The 16213-nt window shown below is 41.2% G+C and overlaps 3 protein-coding genes across 4 annotated transcripts; 1 reads left to right on the plus strand and 2 right to left on the minus strand.

The window, feature by feature from the left end:
* Positions 1–35: 35 nt before the first annotated feature.
* LOC130691503 (protein disulfide-isomerase TMX3-like) lies at positions 36–2543 on the minus strand. The gene is made up of 10 exons (XM_057514461.1): positions 2454–2543; positions 2319–2382; positions 2207–2246; positions 1965–2128; positions 1719–1902; positions 1276–1655; positions 1144–1197; positions 871–1063; positions 574–766; positions 36–476 (listed from the first exon to the last, which is right to left on the minus strand). The coding sequence occupies exons 1-10, from the start codon at positions 2476–2478 to the stop codon at positions 454–456; spliced, it is 1320 nt and encodes a 439-aa protein (XP_057370444.1). The 5' UTR covers positions 2479–2543; the 3' UTR covers positions 36–453.
* Positions 2544–4104: 1561 nt separating this feature from the next.
* LOC130691512 (tetraspanin-18-like) lies at positions 4105–8179 on the plus strand. Its single transcript, XM_057514471.2, has 9 exons — positions 4105–4378; positions 4444–4527; positions 4628–4729; positions 4858–4932; positions 5036–5104; positions 6525–6698; positions 7340–7369; positions 7480–7581; positions 7663–8179. Exons 1-9 carry the CDS (start codon positions 4310–4312, stop codon positions 7753–7755), a joined length of 798 nt encoding a protein of 265 aa, XP_057370454.1. The 5' UTR covers positions 4105–4309; the 3' UTR covers positions 7756–8179.
* Positions 8180–11218: 3039 nt separating this feature from the next.
* LOC130691491 (coiled-coil domain-containing protein 66-like) lies at positions 11219–15612 on the minus strand. 2 transcript variants are annotated; one of them, XM_057514448.2, is made up of 12 exons: positions 15391–15612; positions 14996–15110; positions 14470–14875; positions 14259–14349; positions 14099–14153; positions 13914–14022; positions 13041–13184; positions 12552–12925; positions 12324–12468; positions 12115–12233; positions 11467–11893; positions 11219–11402 (listed from the first exon to the last, which is right to left on the minus strand). In XM_057514448.2, the coding sequence occupies exons 1-12, from the start codon at positions 15443–15445 to the stop codon at positions 11349–11351; spliced, it is 2094 nt and encodes a 697-aa protein (XP_057370431.1). In that variant the 5' UTR covers positions 15446–15612; the 3' UTR covers positions 11219–11348. The 2 variants fall into 2 exon arrangements, with proteins under 2 accessions (XP_057370431.1, XP_057370430.1); XM_057514447.2 differs by having other exon boundaries at positions 11467–11941.
* Between the last annotated feature and the right edge of the window lie 601 nt (positions 15613–16213).

Consider the following 16213-nt stretch of genomic DNA (forward strand, 5'->3'; position numbering starts at 1 on the left):
AAGCAAAAAACAACAACAACTAACATATGGCTAAATATTTTGTCCATTTTCATGTTTACTCATCGGTCAATGTTGAGTCAACAGAAAGTGTCCAATCATTTTAGATGTGATTCACCAAAAGACAAATTTTCACCAAAGACTTGTCATCGGAAAGTATGGAATTTGCTGCTGCGGTAGAGTATGGAGCGATGTAAGTACGTCACGCTGACCAAAATCAATACGATGGGCGTGGTGAGGAAAACCACAAAATGGGAACAAATGGTAGAGATGCGGGCGCGGCTGCTGGACGAAGAATAAGAGAAGGTCTTGGTGGCATCCAAACACTTGAGACTTGGCACACTGACGATGCGATTCACAAAAATAAACCAGCAGCTGCTGAACATCACGTGGTGACTAGAAATACGAAGGGGAAACGAGGAGAGAGAAGATTGTTTCTATATAGAGATATGCTTCCTAATCCTCTTTTTCCCGAACATCTGTTGTTAAGTAAAGATAAGATAAAAAAAAACAATGGCCCGTCATTAATACTTTAACCGTTTATGTTGCGAATGGTTCTCTCATTCTTTATATTACTTTGCTCATCTTCAGATGCGTCCATGATATCGGCACACCACATAGAGTAGCAGATGAGGCTGAGGAAGCCCAAGGGGAGTCCAATGATGACGCTGGTGAGAACTGGGTTGCCGTACCACATGCCGCTCAAAGTAGTCGTTGCTTCGTAGTACATGCGCATTGCTCGCGCCATCACACCCATGCCGCCGTACGCCTAATTCCATTATGGGAGGATGGGTGCGGGTGGGGTTAACGGTTATAATAGTTTTATGTAAACCTTAGGAAAGAAAACCAGCTATTCCTCGGTTAGTGCGTTACCTCCATGTCATTTTGAAGAATTCGGTTGAGGAAATCAGCCAAGGTTTCAGGGGTCAATATTTCCATATGTTTTTCAGGGATGTGGTGAAGGTAATTGGTCGCGTTAATGACGATTAAACTTGGCACTGGTAGGGTTGTCATGGCTATGGAATTGGCTAATTCGGGTGACCCAGTCCAACCAAAGAGGAAATTGCTAAAATATTTAAAAAGAAAAAAGGGAATGAAAACATTACTAAGCTACAAGATTTAAAAGTTGAATAAATTGTTGAATACTCATGATAGATGCTATGATATGTTTCAGCAAATCGCTCTATTGTGTCTTTGTAACTGTAAACAGAAAAACGAACCAGAATTTAAAATTGTAGGAAGGCCATGGCTAGTAAATAACTTAAAAAAGGTAATTACTCTCTCATGGGCTTTGGCATCCTGCCAACTTTGTCCACTTCGGTAACAACCAAAACGATGTATTTTTTTATTTTCATGACTTGATGGAAGTTTCCACTGCTGATTTCAACCACATTCGGGAATCTCTCATGATTGATCCAGTCTCTCAAATTACTTAGTTCAGTTTGGGCTGGGGTTGTCTCGCTTTCTTCCCCTTCGAAACGGTTTTCCAGAGCAACCGGCTTCTCATTTTTGTAAATATAATGGGTGCCGTCTTTGAAAACCATCACACTAGGTGCATGGTCGACGGTTTCTATACCACTCGATAATAAAACAGGGAGCGAAATAGAGTAAAAATAGATGTATGGTTGAAATTCATACGCCGTCACATTGAACGCTTCCTGCAACCAGCAAATTTACGCTTGAGGACTTTTCAAAAAGAAACTATGCTACTGGAAACTTACCCAAGTAGATCCAGCATTGTCCCCAGCATAAAGGAAAAAATTCTGCTTTGAGTTGATTTTGTCTTTCATGGTGTTAGAGTCACCAATGACTTGGATGGGAGGTAGAGCCATCCGCTCAGCATAGTCAACCAAGTTTTCTCGAGATCTCTCTCCCTTGTAGTGGAAAGTCTCTCCATTCTTCATACTACCAATATAAACATATTGTTAGGAATTTTTTTTAATTTTTTAGCCTTTCAATAATATTACAATATCAGAGTGGGAAATCCTTTCACTTTAAATTCCGAAGCCACATTGGGGAACCGAGTGCAATCCACTTGAGCAACCCTTACAACAGGAGGGTATAATGACTGTGAAACTTGGTTCCACACAGGCTCAAGTTTTTTGCAGTGACCACACCAGGGTGCATAAAACTGTGAAAACAAAACAGACAATAATAGTAATTTTAGTTACTTATCTACCATATTCTTTATTTTACAAAATTATTATACCATGACAAACCAGGCTCCTTCATTGTGAACTTCAAGGAATCTAGATAGAAGGAAGGAGGAAAATAAGTAATTATACTTGGATCAATATATCAATAAAGGGCTTCGACTTTACCTATCGCTAAGTTCCAGCACTTTACCGATTCCAGAAGGTATGTTACAAACGAAACATAATAAACCTGACAGAGACGAAATGTAAGCATATATAAGTAACCAACGTTAAAGACTGGTGTTTTTTTTTTTTTTTTACTAAGAGCAAGAGGAAGCCAATCCATTTTTCTTGACGTATGTTGTCAGACGTCGTTCAACTATTCAAGAGACCTGTCAAAACTGAACGAAATGTTAGTTGCAAACAAAGCTCAGCAGATGGCGCGGAAATTGAGGAGAACTTTTTCGTAAGCCTTTTTCGTAAGCCTCGAAAAAATGAAAAATGCTACTCGTCAGGCAATCAGGCCCAATACTTTACGATTCTTGTTGAGTTACAGGGAAAAGCTCAATTTTTTTAATTTTTCACACCCTCGTTTTCCAGTGTGAAAGGAGCCCAACCAACTGGATTCAGGAAACCAAGTTTTCCCCCGAATTTTCAGTAGTTAGAAATCAACTGAAAATGAGGTTGAGAAGAGGAACGTTGATGAAGCTGAAGTCTACGCAATGAGAGGGTAAATAGAATAAAAATCTTTCCGAGTTTCGTCGACTCCCACAAGTCTAACGCGTGCCTCTCCATATGGCTACTTGTTGCAGCAGCCTTATACTGTTATTTACTCTACATGTGCTACATTTATAGACAACGACCACTACTGGAAGTTCGTTTATTAATGGTACGAAAAAAAAAATAACGAATGAAATAGTACGGCTGTCCAGTAATGGGGAACGAGGGAAGAAAAATCAAGTGGCCCATTCCTAGTTCCCACGAAAATATGTAATGATGGTTCACCAGACAACATGAACAAACCATATATACGTCATACATATTGAATTGTACACACGCAATATATCCCTACTTTACTGTTGTTAAAAAACAGTCTTGAATTTCAGAAGAACTGCACTATAACGAAGTTGTATTTCATGGCTACGATATGCTGCATATTGAGCTACCCCACGTTTAACTCGCTCATCTAGGGATGTATTCACCCTCCTTTCACGCCCTTTGTTATGAAATCAATTGATTCATAGGCAGGGCCTGTTTTCAGAATAGATGTTTTATTATTTTTCGTGACTATTGTTGCACCGTACTTCCGTTCCATGTCTGATGTGCTCACTTCCGCATTGCCGGACATGCGAGGGGAGAACATTATTAGGGTTAATATCAGGAATTTCGGAGTCTAGCTACCAAACAGCAAATTTGAACATCCCCTATACGTGACTTTCGAATTTCAACGAACACTAACGAGTATCGAAATCAAACTTGACCAACTTTTGTTGGCTTAATTACTGTCTAAAGATATGGATCAGCATGGCATCCAATGATAACGAAACAGGATTCGATATTAAGAATTTCTCCGGTAGAACAATTTGAAAGCTGAAACCAAAAGAGATTGATTATAAGCAAACAAGTTTAGAAAGCGTTTGTTCCCATAACCATTTAACCGAATCGTGTTAAGTATCGACTCATCAAGAATTCATCCTTCTTAGCCTCTTCAGTTCTTTGCGTACTGTCTGTCTCCCAAACGATTCTAGGCTGACTTGACAAAGAATGTGTTTTTTTTTTTTTATTTTTCTTAGAAATCACATAGCTATTAGTTTATCTTCCGTGTGTTGCACAATGGCCGTCATTTGACGTTGCAACTGAATTCACCGGCTGCTGCGACCAGCAACTGGGTCCTACTGCTTGCCGGCGAAACTGGTACTGCTGAAAAATGTAGCACAGCTAGGGGCCGTGCGGGACTCTCAAAACAAGAGGCTTTCGGTGCCACTGCAGCCAGTTGATGTCCAGATAGCAGACCGAGCAGTCGATGGATAGAAACTTCTTTGCGTTCACGCTGCCAAAAAGATTGCAAAGACAAAACGTCGTACGTGCTTCGCTGTTGGATAATTTTTTACCTACTCGACGCCCTGAATTTTGCTCGGTTACTTCACTTCAAGTGAAATTACTTGTGATCGACCATCATGTCGTTTAAGAAGCAAAATTGGGGCTGGATGCGGCACGTTCTAACCGCACTCTCCATTCTCATCTTTGTGAGTGAGATGTTTTTTGTAAAATGTTTTTAACGATGAATGTTATGCCCGTTTTTGTTCTTCAGTTCCTCGGATGTATCGTTATCGGTTACATGGCCTGGGTTTTGGCTACATCGACGACAGTCAATCGTTTCCTGTCCGGAACTTTGGTATACAAACAGTGCCATTTACTGCATTGTTTTATTATTTGTTTTCGATGTCCTTTCATTTGAATTTGTGATTTGTTTCTTGATTTATATTCACCATTAGATTTTTACGTATACGGTGATCGCTTTGGGATTTTTTTTGTTCGTCAACGGGCTAATCGGCTGGGTCGGTACAGTCAGCCAAAGTATATGGCTAGTTCGTTTGGTACGTTGTGAAATTCCATGTTCTGTCAGTTGAATGACGACTTGATCCTCTCGTCACGAACGTTTTCTTTTTCAACATCCCTTTCTAGCTTTTCTTGTTTGTTATTTTCTTCCGATCTAAATATTCAGTTCCTCGGTGCTTCAGTGCTTTGTATCCTCGGAGAAATCGGCGGCATCATCACTCTGAATATCGTCCGAATTCAGGTCAGTTATGCGTTTTCTCCTCCCTTTTTGTTGAATATAGTACCTACATGTTTTTAGTAGCACAACTAATTTTTCGCTTTTCACATTCATACATGCTAAACAGACGGTGGACGTGGTGGAGCACGGTTGGCTGGAGCTCAATCAAGGCACCCGCAATATGATCCAATCTAGCGTAAGTGACCTCTCTTTTGTTGCCAACTACGCATGCTCTAGCGAAAGGGTAGAAAAGTTAATCCTAGTAATTATTTTCCCATCTTCCCCTAGATACTTGTCCGCAGGTTAGGATAGGTAGCGTTTTTTTTCAACGCCCAATTGTCGACAGATTTTCTAAAATAGCGCCCATTTTAAGCAAAGCGGTCAGTGGGGCGGGCATGGTGAAGTATATGGCAAGCCACGCCGCGCTTGAGTGAACATACCGCCTGATCTCAAAACAAAAACTTAGCAAACAGATGGCATTTTTTATTCTATTTTTTTTAGTTGTTGAAATGAACGGCCTACTTCCATTGCTAGCATTAGTGGCTTAGGCTCACAGGTAAAGTAGGACCCTGCCCACCCGGAATTTGTTCAGCCCTTTTTACAAAAGACAATGTAAATTGGGTTTCCATCTTTCTCATCTCAATATCACGATTTCATAGATCCTAAGGCATGTACATATCTTGGGGAAAAGCAACACCCTCTATAGATGAGCTTGTATTTTTTCACACGTAAGCGTTCGGTTTGTTCTCGATTTTCTTCTTGCCCAATGCAATCCTTTAGGTTTCGTTGGGTTTTATGAAATTACATAGCAAAGGGCATATTAGTTTTTGAAAAATTAGGCCTGTATTCTTAGAACACTTGTTATGAGAATATAGCATCTCATCAGTTCTTGAGGCAATTGAAAAGTTTTCAGGTTCTTTCTTTAGAATATCCTTATTGCGAATGGGCGGCATGTTAATTCTGTTCTCTCTCGAAATGGAAACATTTTCATTCCTCAACAGCGTTTCGTTCATGTATTTTTCTTGAAGGACAAAAGAATGTAGCAGCAGCAGCAGGTGTCCGTAAATTTCTTGTTACTCAATTTAGCATTTCAAAAGATTTGGTTCTTTTTACAGAACTGCTATGTTTGCGTTACTTGTTTTTAATAATTGTTGTTCATTTCCGCTTGTCGCAAAAATGTTTGCCCAACCGGAAAGCGTACCGTCCACTTCCCCACACTTAATAATATTGACGTTCAATTCGTAGTTGCAAATGGGTGGGCAAGCCGAAAAACAATAACCACATAGGAGACAAGTCTCGATATATTTCAGGCTACGAACAGCGGCAACATGTCAACACATTGCACGCGCTGTTCCTTCATTCAGCTAACATTTGATGGTACTTGTAGCAAGAGAATAGGCGGCGGCTGGCCCATATATGCCGACGCCGTTAAAGGAAAAAAAAGTACAGGAAAAACGTTAGACGAACTTGAATAAATCTCTCTCAATAGAATGAAACCACAAGGCGGTAATGCCAGATGGTCGATGCCACACATCGTTATAGATGGATTAACTCGATCGTACTTGATTATTTACTTCTCGGTTTTCGCTATCCTAACATTTCCTACAATTCTCTAGATGGAATGCTGCGGATTCTCCGGACCGCAAGAGTTCGCTTATTCCACTCTGCCCATCGATGATTCGTGCTACGAGCCGCATTCCGACAACAGCACGGATGATGATGGCAGCGCGATAGCACGGGCAGACTGGGACGAGACTACCTTCACTACTCCTCACATGCGTCTCAAACAGGTGCCGTATCCCGTTTTTTTCTCTGTTTAAAACATCAATCTTCTCGACTATTGTGAAAAGAAGACAGAAATATTTGTTTAAATAGCGGACGACTGTAAGGACAAGTTTTGCGATTTGTTGTCAAGCTGCGACTAGTTTTTTCCACAATTTTTCTTTTCCCTCGAAAAGTGACAGGCGGTTTTGTTTCTTCTCGATTTCTCGCTAAATCTGACACAAATAAGGGTCCAGTACATAATAACGTTTCATTATGCAAAAACTGTTGGCGGAAAAGGTGACTGTTAACACGTTCCCGAAAAACCTTTGAAACATCTGTTACTGAGCTGGTGTGCCATAAGGAAGAATTCCTAAAGAAGGTTGAATGACGGGAAGAAAAAGCCGCTTGTCATTATCGTATCATGACAAAATTAATGTCGCCATTCATCAAAGCTCGGTATGCAAACTTTTCTGCATGTAGCTGAGTTTGAAATAAGGAAATGTTGGATAATGAAGACTGCAAAACCGTTGGTTGTGTCCGGCTGACACTGGCAGATCTCTTGTTAGTTAGCTTTAAAACTATACTTTTGACAGTGCATTTAACAAACAGTATTGTTGTTTTTCTCTTTTCATTGTGACAAACTCGCAACAAAAAAAAATGAAAACAGATTGGTTGCGGACAGAAACTCCACAATTGGGTGAGTAATTTTTCATTGCTCCTTTTACTATTTTTTAGCACTAATTTGAATGTGATATGTGACTCACCGTTATCTTCTGCTTCGGGCTGTATCCATTTTTTTTATTCTAGTTTGAAGAGAACAAGGTGGGTTGGGTTGCCGGTTTAGCCACAATAGGAGCCGTCGAGTTCATGGCAGCAGCCGTTGCTCTCTTCATCTTGCGTCGACTGCAGGTAAGACATGTCTACACTATTTGACAGAATCACTTTTGTGTTGTTCCATATTCACTACGATCGACGTTTGTGACTTTACAGACAAGCTTACGCCCACGAACTCTGTCACGTCGACGTTTACGCCAACACGAGACTGACATGGCCAATGATCCCCTACCTTCTGAACTGCCTTAAGATATTTGTTTGCGTACATTAGGACATGCCATAGCCACTCTCATTCTGAAAAGTGCCGACCAATTTTTCTATATTTTTGCTATTTTTCCTAGAGGGCAGCATGTCACATGACGCAACTGTGTCGGCCAATCTGATTGGCCTATTACTATTATATTTATGAGACTATATTAAAACAGACAAAGAGAGATAGAGACACGATAGGAAGAAAGAGACGGAAATCAACCGTTGAAAGGAGAGGACGATGCAGTTAAACAGCAATTGACCACGCGGAATGCTTTGTTTGTTTTGGAGGTGAAACAGTCCTTCAATTTCCGGCAGTTGCACTGCAATTTGACGTGTCCGACGCAGCAATTGTACACTTATCTTGTGCCCATCAATACAGCTGTCACGAGAATCATAGTAAATAAACACGAAAAATGAACAAAATCACTGCCGTTATTCATCTTTCTCATTTAATTTGAATCGTACTGTGAATTTGAATTTTACACACGCACACAAAAAACCATTCACCGCATTTCATGTAACCTAAATAAAGTAAATCCGCATGGAAGCCATACACATATCAATCAGAAAAATAACACTCTGGTCCCCCAAGTAAACATTTCCCACGACCGAGAGAAAATATAATTTCAATCCCACACGCTTGTTTCTGTCGTAACTAGGAATATAAGTTCACACAGTTTTGTCTCTTAACCCCATCAGAGGAAAAACAGGGTTTCTATTCCGAAAATATCGGACTGCCAATGAAGTGTCTACTTCCGACTTATTGATGTAAGTCACTTTGATATGGATCGTACACGTGCGCACTGTGCACTACATGGAACAGTTTCACTAAAGAACATACAGCACAATAATACATGCACTTAAATCCTTTCTGAAATATCTCAAAATGTATCCACGCCCGTGACGAGGAATCTCGAGTGAACACAAAAAGGAATAATAAAAATAATAGGACAAAAAAAAAATAAAGAAAAATAGGAAAAAAAAGAACAAAGAAAAACAAAACAAGAAAACAAAAGAAAAGAAAAAGACTCGACTATAATCACCAAATTAAAGAAAAAAGAGCACCGAGTGGGGTATTGAAGAGGAAGGCTGAAATCAAACAAAAAAAGAACGGAAAAAACAAAGACCAATGACCTTATTTTTGCACGCAGGAGTTGAATGGGATGGTGACAAAATGATGAACACTTTCATAACCATCATGGAGTTTGGCGCAAAGGCGAAGCCACTGCGCAGTGTTAAGTTTAATCACGGCGCGCTTTCTTCTTCTTCTTGCTCTTGTTTTCCTGCCACGTGTCTAAGTTACAATAAAGAATTTATAGTTACTAGTCTTTAAAACGGGAATCTCGTTTACATGAGAAAATACCTTCAGATGCGTCTACAACAGCCGGTGGCACGGCATCGGTAACTTTCTCTTCTGTTTCCTTGATTTTCTCAACTACTGTTTCAGCCTTGACCTTTTCCACTTTTTTGGAGTTGGCATTATTATTGTTTTTCTCTTTTTTATCAGTAGTGGTTTCTGCGGTAACCTTTTTGTTGGCCTTTTCCTCTTCTTTTTTCACCCGTTTGACCGGTTCGGTTTCCACTACTACTGGAGCAGCCACAACGACGGCTTCTGTCACTGCTTTGACTTCCGGTTCCTGGACGGTAGCAACATCGTTCTCTGTTTTCTCGATAGGGATTTCGTTGCTCTTGTTTTCTTCGTTTTTCTTCACAGACTCCTTTTTCTTCTTATCGGTCTTTTTGCCAGCTTGATGAGTTGGGGAATTTGCTGAACTAGCTTCATATTTTCAAAATGTTACACTTTTACGAGTTAGCTCATTATTCCTATATGAACCTAAATGACATTACCATTAGCTGAAGAACCCTCTGCTGGTTTCTTCTTCTTGTCTTTTTTGCTCACAGCTTGAACCCAATCACCTAACAGCCATTAATAAAATCAATGAACATGAGAAAATATATTCATACCAGCAGGTAGCAAAGAAAAATAAAAGTATACCTTCATCAAAGTCTGCCGGTTTAGCTTCCTTTTTCTTTTGTTGAACTTCTCCGCTTTTTTTTTCCAATTTGACAATTTCCACTTCAGTCTTTTTAGTTTGCTCAGTTTTAGCTGTCTTTTTCGGTGACTCCTTTTTGTTGGCAGCCTTGGCAGGGGATTTGGGTTGAGCGGGAGTACTTGTTTTCTTGAAATCTCCAGTTAGTTCAGGAGAACCAGAAACATTTGCTTTCTTCACCTGGTATGAGATAAATATGTTATTTTTTTAAATGAAGTTTTGGTCAACGAACCATGTTTACCTTTGTCTTTGGTTTGACTTGCTTCTTTTTCTTGTCTTCACTAGCTGAACTTCTGTCGAATGTGGGTTCAGCAACGGTTTTGAAACCAAAAGCAAACACGAGTATAGCTAATATCAGCACCCCACCCACAGGCAAAGCGTACAGGGAATGGGACAGGAATTTATCAACTTCCATTTTAAACATTCGCAGAATTGAGTTTGAGTAAGCTTCTAGAGTAAAAATTGGAACACAAAATTTAACTTCAAAATGGACTCTTGACAAGGAGACGAGAACAGGGCGGAGAGAAGAGGAAACCGAGTCGTTAGAAATAAATTGTTAAGCTTGTCAAGAGTGAGCAGAAAAGTCAACAGATCAGACACAAAAGAAATGAAAGCTGTAGGAAACCTTTCATAGTAGGATAAGTATTAATGAAAGAAGGAAAGATGAATAATAATGAGAAAAAGAATAACAGAAGCCAAAGAGTGCCGTAACGCCTTCCGACTTGTCGGAGGTGGATCTGTCACCTGTTGCGCGATGCCCTCTGAAACTATGGCCAGCTTCATCGCTGGTTTTAGCTGATCGTGGCTTACAGTGCCGCCTAGCGGCCATTTATGTTCCCTATTTTGGGTATAGGATAACGATGCGAGCGGGGAGCGCTGCTGAGGTGGCATGACGTTGATAACATTAAATTATTTTGAGAATAGTGGTACCAGGCCTTCTTGGTTTAAAACGTTCGACTGCTGACACAACTTCCTTTATCGCGCCATCTTGTGGTTTGAAAAATTATAAATACTTCGTTCTGCAGCAGGGACGGCAGCGACAGCGGTTCTTTTTGTGTTAGGCAAGAAACGAATCAGTAAATGAGTAATAATGAAAGGACTCGTGGAATTTGCGAGATTTACGTAAAAAAAATTTCAATTGTTTACGATCCCTTTAAATAGCGCGATAGTCCCGTGCGTGATGGAGGAGGTGGCGGGGACAGTGTGTTACCCCTGTGTGTGCCAGATTGGACATACATGTATTAAAAATCCTCCTTAGCGCACATTAACCTTTTGCGTGAACGTTATCCAAGTTTTTCTATATAACCCCAACTGCGATTTTCGTGCCCAACTATCTACTTCATCACCATTCGATAACCATGCGTCATTTATGAATTGGTCGAAATGTCATCTAGACAGACTGCAATCGAAAAATTATAGACACGCATGCATTTTCTGTATTTCTTAAGTAAAAAATCTGTATATTTTTGCGCAGAAAATCAAACACAAAGTTTACGGAAGTGAGGCAGAAGCTTAAAACATTCCTTGAGGAAGCCGTGATCATTGAGAATTTAGAGACACTTTATCTAAGGCCGTTTTTCTCTGTTCCAAACTCTGATTAAGACAAAAAAAGGTAGAATAAAAAAAATATTGATTAAGTAACTTAAAGTGTGAATACCTGCTTGAGTATAGATAGGCGATAGAGCAGATCCTGTTTATCTTGTTCCGTGCAAATCCTTTGTTCTTTGATTTGCAAATTCTCGAAGTCCTTATCGATTTTGACAACTTGATCAGACGAATCGTAATTGTCCCATTCATGTTTCTCGCCAGATGTGGTGTCACCATTTAACATCTGGATCTTTTTGAGGACAGCTGGAACAGGTGGCGACGACATCAGCCTTGATTGGGATCGTGTGGGGGCGACGGATGGTAGCGGTACCGGACTCGGCTGGAGGGGTTGAATCAATTCTGCATCTGACTGGTTGGTTCCAATCGATTTGCCATGACTGTGGTGGGTGTTGGTAGCTGGGGGTTTCTTGTAGTAGCGACTAACTGCAGCGGCCTGGAGGGCTTCGTAATATCTTTCATGCGGTTCGGCGGTTCCGCTGCCAGGTAAAAACGGGAAGAATATATCTCCCATCTCTTCCTGGCTCCTTCATGCGCACACGGAATCGACGTCGGTCAATGAGTCAATCACGCGCGATACGACAGCTACTTTGACATCATTTCTCGGCAAGAGCATGCACATTGCCGTAAAAATGGGGTGAAAATGGGGTGAAAAGTAACTATCCATCACCAAGAGTGGTATTAAACCCAAAAAGCCTACCCTGAATTCTCACTTGATGGCCAGGAACCGTGGAGTTGCTTTTCAAGTAATAGCTTCTGGCGGCGTCGGAGGCGTTCACGGCGACGTTGCATAAAACGCGGATCCTTCTCCGTTTGACTCTGTATAACCAACGTGAATAGAATTCCCGGAAAAGGTGAAAGACGTATTCCAAAGAAAAAGGTAAACGTTAATAACGATATTGGTCTTACTTGGTATTTCGCGCTTGTCTTGTGCGCACCCCATAATGGACGGCTGGCTGTGCTGGTGGATGTTTGACTTTTGATGGCTATCATAGACATTCGCGTGGCCGGGCGTTCCACAGTGCTATCTTCTGTTGTTGCTGCAATTCTCTGTCTGTCATTCAAGTACAGCATAGATTGTACGTAATTTAATCTGCATATCTGTTTTTACGATTCCGAGAACGGAACAATGCTTACCGAAACTGACGGGAACGTGAGTTGTTTTCGCATCGACAAGTAACTTGAGGGTGCTGATCTGTCTGAACTTCTGCGTCGACTGAGGAGCGAGTTAAAGTGCCCTTTTCTTGTTGTGGCGTACGTGGTGTTAGAATGGCATGCCGTAGCTCGATCAGTTCGTTTTGCGGCTGCGGCTGCGTCGACGTCGACCTTTCTTCACTTCTGGCAGTAGAAGTGAACGATGACCTGTCAACCGCAGTTGTTGGGTCATTCTCCGGTGGTGGTATCGAACGGTTCTGTAGGTTTCTCCTGCGTGCTTGTTTCTCCGCTAAGGCGTTCTGTTGGGCACCGGCGATGGCCTCTTTCACTGCCTCTAAACGCCGTTCCTCTGCTTCCTGAAAATGGTAGTTAAAGATGTTTAACAATTGCCATTTTTGTTGATCTCTATATAAGAGTTCCATGATATTCAAATTACGTCAGTGTGGCGAGGAATGATGTATGCGTACTAACCTTTTTCTCCTGAATTCGTCTTTGTTCTTCTTCGATTTGTCGTCTTTCGGCTTCCAAATGTCTCTGAAGCTCTTGCTCTTGTCGCTCTTCTTCCTCCTGTTGCCTTTTGCGCTCCAAAAGCTTTTGGTTTTCCTTCTCGGCCAACTGGATAAGAAGCAATTTGAGTTGATTAAAATTCATGCAAGCGCATCCGGTTTTCTTCTGTCTGAACGGCTCCATCGGTCAGTCTCAACTGTTCAGCTGTACAATTGGACAGCCAAATATTTTTTTATATCCAGCAAGAAATGACAGGCAAGTGGAAATAAAAACTTACTCATATTTTTGTCTGAACAAAAGTGGGCAAACATACAACAAATGGGTGAAAGACTTTGTCTCGCATGTCTGCGTGGATATGGATTATCATGCAGCAGGATCGCGTGATACCAGAAGGTTTTCTGTCAGAAGTTTATCTGTCGTTTATGTTAGTCTGTACCGAGTGTAATACTTCGCGACGACAGTGCAGGCTATTCAGCCACTATCATGGGGCCATGCGGACATAACGATTGCCATATTAAATATATATATACTATAACTAAGAAACTGTTCCTTCCATGATAAAACGTCTTGTCGCAGCACGTGACGCAAAAAAAAAAGCCAATGAACGGGAGTTGCCGTGGCAACTTTTCTTCAATATTTGGCTATTGAAGTACAAGAACTTTTACTTCTCTCTCTTTGTTTTTTTTTTCTTTTAGTGTAGACTACGGTTTCCCAACGACGATTAACAAAATGTCACTGTGTTTCAATTTGGGAGGGTGGGGGCAATCAAGCATAAACAGCTAATTATCCTGCAACACGCCAATGATTCGAGTGTCAGTCTAAATTATTTGTAATTACCTGCTGAAGGAGCACGCGTTGCAGTTCATTGGCTTTGGCTCGCTTCCTCTCTCTTTCTGCCAACTCGGCGACATCCACCATGACATTCTGACCACGCAGAAAGCTGGGACTACATACAGGATGGTCAAAACAAAACCGTTAAATTAATTTGAAAGAGAGGCTTAATATTTTTCACAATAACTTACGCCGCATTGGTTGCGCAATGCTGAATAGCACGATGGCTGATGTTAGAACTGTCGCCTAAAAGTCCAATGTGATGGATTGACGTCATCGGCCCCCAAACACGAGATATGTTAATCAATTTTGTTGCAACGAAATAATGCGTATGTATTCTTCGATACCCACCTGACGTATGAAATTCGGTTTGAGCAAATACATTCATCGGCCGGGCAACCCATCGAGGTGGAGTTGATCTATCGTAAATCTGAGGGAGGCACTATTACGTAAAACAAATTCAATTAGGCTTGAGTTTGATTGTAACAAAAAAAGTTGTCACAAATCATTTTAATAACCCCACAATCTACGATACTGTATTAAAAATATATAAGGAGCTCACCTCTGGATACAAGTCATAGGGTACGGTTCCGTCTTGGACCCATTTCTTGCGCTCAAGGAACTTGTGATCAGCCCTAGCCGAGATACCGTTTGAGCCATCGTGATGATCCGAGCTTACATGCTCTTTAGTTGAAAGCTTTATTACTGAAGGGCTATGGGGCGGTAAAGATGATAGGTTGGGTCCTCTAGGGGTAGATTGTTGATGACGATGTCGGTGTTGGTAATTTACTGATGGATCGATAAAGTGATTGTCGCTTTGGTAGCCAGAAGTTTCACCGTCAGTCACAGGGTGACTTACATGCCGCTTTGAACCTCGAGGTGGAGGCAGTGGTGGTGCAGTGGCGGGCGCTTGAAGTGGCTCGTGTTGATGTGTCGACCAATTGAGAGGAGGCAGATAGTTGTCATCTCTGATACAGGAAACAATTAATTCAACGTTACGCACTATAGACTATCGAAACAGCGGAAGTGAAGGCGTAGCTGGCCAATATCCGTTTTTATTTGTGATATTCATGAATCATTGGACTTACTTTTTATTGTCGGCAGGAGTGAGGCGTGAATCGCTACGAGCGGAGGTCCGTTGCCATTTTAGAGGTGCACCACATCCTGGCCGACCCCACGGACACCAGTCGTTCTTTGCCTCCTCTGATAGAAGGAATGGAAAGGATGTTGTTTACATGTCTACTTAGCGTTTTTACATACATTCTTTCTTTTTCGGCCTTTGAGCTACGTTTCATTTGGATACTGCTGGTACCTTTAACGCGCATGCTAGGTGTACAATTCAAGCAAAATCATCAGATAGTTTGGCAATATTCCAGGTATCCAGCTTCAGATTGAAATGAAAAGTAACTCAAAGACGAATCAAAAGTGTAAAAAATTAAAGGACTAAACGTAAACTAAGAAAAAAAAAATTGACGATTCTTACCTCTTTCGCGAGCCCACTGTTGACGCTTCAGTTCCATCAGTGAAGGCTTTTCCATACCTGATTACACAACCTAGAGCTGGGCGAAAGGAATGAGAACTGTGCAAACCAGCACGGCTGACCCAACCAAACTGCCATGCATGCCGGAAATACAAAACCGGATGAGGGTTGAAGAGCTTGCAATCGATATAACTCCCACGCCATCACCAAGGCAACTCCCTACTTGTTCTCTCTGAAAATAGGGATTAATTCTTTCTTTACCTCTCTGTGCGGTAGCACAACGATGTCTTTTACGAACGCCTAGATGAAGTTTTGACGAGTTACACCCGTTTACATAACGCAGATGTGAAAACTAATTAAGATTCATTCGCCATTCTCTTGACAGCTAGGTCTTGTAAATTTGGTTCCGTAGAAGTTGTAGAATACTCTTTTTCTGTCGGAAAGAGCAGCACCTTCGGAACATGGCGTGGAGTTCTCCGCACTTATGGAAACTGGCAGGTACTCAATCAAATGCGCTGGCCCACCGTTCACTGTTAAGGTTCTTATGAGAGGTCTGTTGAGTTATTTTTATGTCATGTCTACCAACTATTATAAATAGGCATGCTACACAATTCCCTTTCACGGTACCTGTGCCACTTTGGGTTTAAACTGTATCGCTCCTTTCGTACAGTTGGTCACGGAAGGGTAATATGAGAAATGGCATTATGAATAGTTGTTTCGTGCAAGACTTTACCGATTAGCCACTTGGCACCGCATTCAGTAACTTGCTTCTGCGATTTTGAATTTTAAAAACGTTATCATTTTCTAGTTAAATTTTCTTCTCTGT

Source organism: Daphnia carinata, chromosome 1 (assembly GCF_022539665.2).
Source record: "Daphnia carinata strain CSIRO-1 chromosome 1, CSIRO_AGI_Dcar_HiC_V3, whole genome shotgun sequence".
NCBI classification, from domain to species: Eukaryota; Metazoa; Arthropoda; class Branchiopoda; order Diplostraca; family Daphniidae; genus Daphnia; species Daphnia carinata.

Bases quoted from the DNA above. Each gene is read 5' to 3' on its own strand.
- LOC130691512 (XM_057514471.2), top strand. From the start codon at position 4,310: ATGTCGTTTAAGAAGCAAAATTGGGGCTGGATGCGGCACGTTCTAACC. The intron at 4,933-5,035 runs GTCAGTTATGCG...CATGCTAAACAG, and splicing joins TGAATATCGTCCGAATTCAG to ACGGTGGACGTGGTGGAGCA. The intron at 7,582-7,662 runs GTAAGACATGTC...GTGACTTTACAG, and splicing joins TCATCTTGCGTCGACTGCAG to ACAAGCTTACGCCCACGAAC.
- LOC130691503 (XM_057514461.1), bottom strand. From the start codon at position 2,478: ATGGATTGGCTTCCTCTTGCTCTTA. The intron at 2,383-2,453 runs GTAAAAAAAAAA...CGTCTCTGTCAG, and splicing joins TTGGCTTCCTCTTGCTCTTA to GTTTATTATGTTTCGTTTGT. The intron at 767-870 runs GTAACGCACTAA...TAATGGAATTAG, and splicing joins TTCTTCAAAATGACATGGAG to GCGTACGGCGGCATGGGTGT.
- LOC130691491 (XM_057514447.2), bottom strand. From the start codon at position 15,445: ATGGAAAAGCCTTCACTGATGGAACTGAAGCGTCAACAGTGGGCTCGC. The intron at 15,111-15,390 runs GTAAGAATCGTC...TCCTTCTATCAG, and splicing joins ACAGTGGGCTCGCGAAAGAG to AGGAGGCAAAGAACGACTGG. The intron at 12,926-13,040 runs GTTAGTACGCAT...TACCATTTTCAG, and splicing joins GACGAATTCAGGAGAAAAAG to GAAGCAGAGGAACGGCGTTT.